This window comes from Pinus tabuliformis, chromosome Q, assembly GCF_031772625.1.
Source record: "Pinus tabuliformis cultivar Carrire ecotype Pingquan chromosome Q, CPIR1, whole genome shotgun sequence".
Taxonomy (NCBI): domain Eukaryota; kingdom Viridiplantae; phylum Streptophyta; class Pinopsida; order Pinales; family Pinaceae; genus Pinus; species Pinus tabuliformis.
The window spans coordinates 260129966-260131476 of NC_142296.1; the positions used below are offsets into that span (position 1 = coordinate 260129966).

Below are 1511 nucleotides of genomic sequence, written 5' to 3' on the forward strand. Positions count from 1 at the left end.
AAATAAATATTATTTTGTTAATTTAATATTTTAGAAAAAATAAATTTGTGTTTTATATAAATCTTAAGAAAAATCAATCTGAATTTCTAAACAAAATTAAAATTAATTAAAACATTTTTTAAATAGTTATTTTCCACTTTACTACCCTTTCATTCACGGAAAAGGTTAAATGGAGTGAATGTGATCAGATACGATTATGTTGAAATTAACATTAATAGTGTATACAAATTGCTCTAAAGATCCAAACTATATTCAAATAACAAGGACAATGTACAAAAGACCTGAACAGGTTACAAGCTGGTGGAGAAACATATGGAAACTCACTGCACCGCCGCACATCAGATTATTCTTCTGGTGCATCCTCAGAGATAAAGTACCCACGGGGGATCACCTCCTTCACAGATCCTTTTCCAGCCCAACATGGTGTATATTATGCAAATGTGCATCTGAATCGACCGAGCACCTTTTCCTGCATTGCAACACCATTCACTCTCTTTGGAAAGATTTATCACTCTCTATTCGATTTACTGGGCAGTGGGCAGGCATCAACCTTGGTACTGCCTGGGATGACTGGTCTACTCGACATAAGGGATCAAAATTACAGTCCCTTCCTCTGATTGTCAGTTGGTACACCTGGCTGGCCCGCAATCGTTACATATTTGAAAACAGACCAGCGAACTGGCCTCACATCGTGGCGGGTATAATCTCTGCATATAACGAACTGCCTGACCCACCGCCACCCAGAGAACGCAGAACACATGCCCCGCCAATCATTGACAAAAGCACCCCTTGGGCATTCTTTGATGGCGCTGCAAATCAGCGGGGCTGTGGGGGAGGTTTCTTTTTATACATTAATGAACAACATTTCTACAAGGTCAAGATGGGATTAGGAGAGGGAACAAATAACTTTGCGGAACTCATTACCCTCCGTCATTTACTTCATTTCTCTCTGGGGCATCATTGCATCAATTTAAACATCTTTGGGGACTCAAAGATCATCATAGACTGGTTCAATGGCATTACTGCATGTCACATACACACACTCAGTAACATTTTGAATGAAGTTAATATGTTCAAGGCTGAATTTAACAATATCTCTTGCAAACATATCTACAGGGAGCATAACTGCAGTGTTGACCAACTATCCAAGGAGGCCATGGCATTACCCAGAGGAGAGTGGTTGATACATGAGCAAAGGGGGACAGATGAATACCGCTATTTTCATCGGCCATACATAGACCAGCAATATCAGAGGGACATTAGTCCCTGAATTTTCGCTGTTATTTTGCTAAATACTGTAAAAACATTAAAATTTTTGTAATGTATATAGGCTTATATATATAGTTACATATTCTGAACAGGCCCTGCGTGGCTCTTATACAGACTTATACAGGCATAAAAGAAAGGAAATTTACAATGAAAATTATGACAGATCGCCCTGCGTGGTGTATCTAGACAAATATTAGTACAAAATTTTGTGGCAGTCCGTGGTGACTCAGTTATAGCATATG

The 1511-nt window shown here is 38.9% G+C and overlaps 1 protein-coding gene across 1 annotated transcript; it reads left to right on the forward strand.

Moving 5' to 3' along the window:
* Positions 1-268: 268 nt before the first annotated feature.
* On the forward strand, positions 269-1270 carry LOC149219169 (uncharacterized). Its single transcript, XM_089386727.1, has one exon. The coding sequence runs from the start codon at positions 269-271 to the stop codon at positions 1268-1270; it is 1002 nt and encodes a 333-aa protein (XP_089242853.1).
* Positions 1271-1511: the final 241 nt, after the last annotated feature.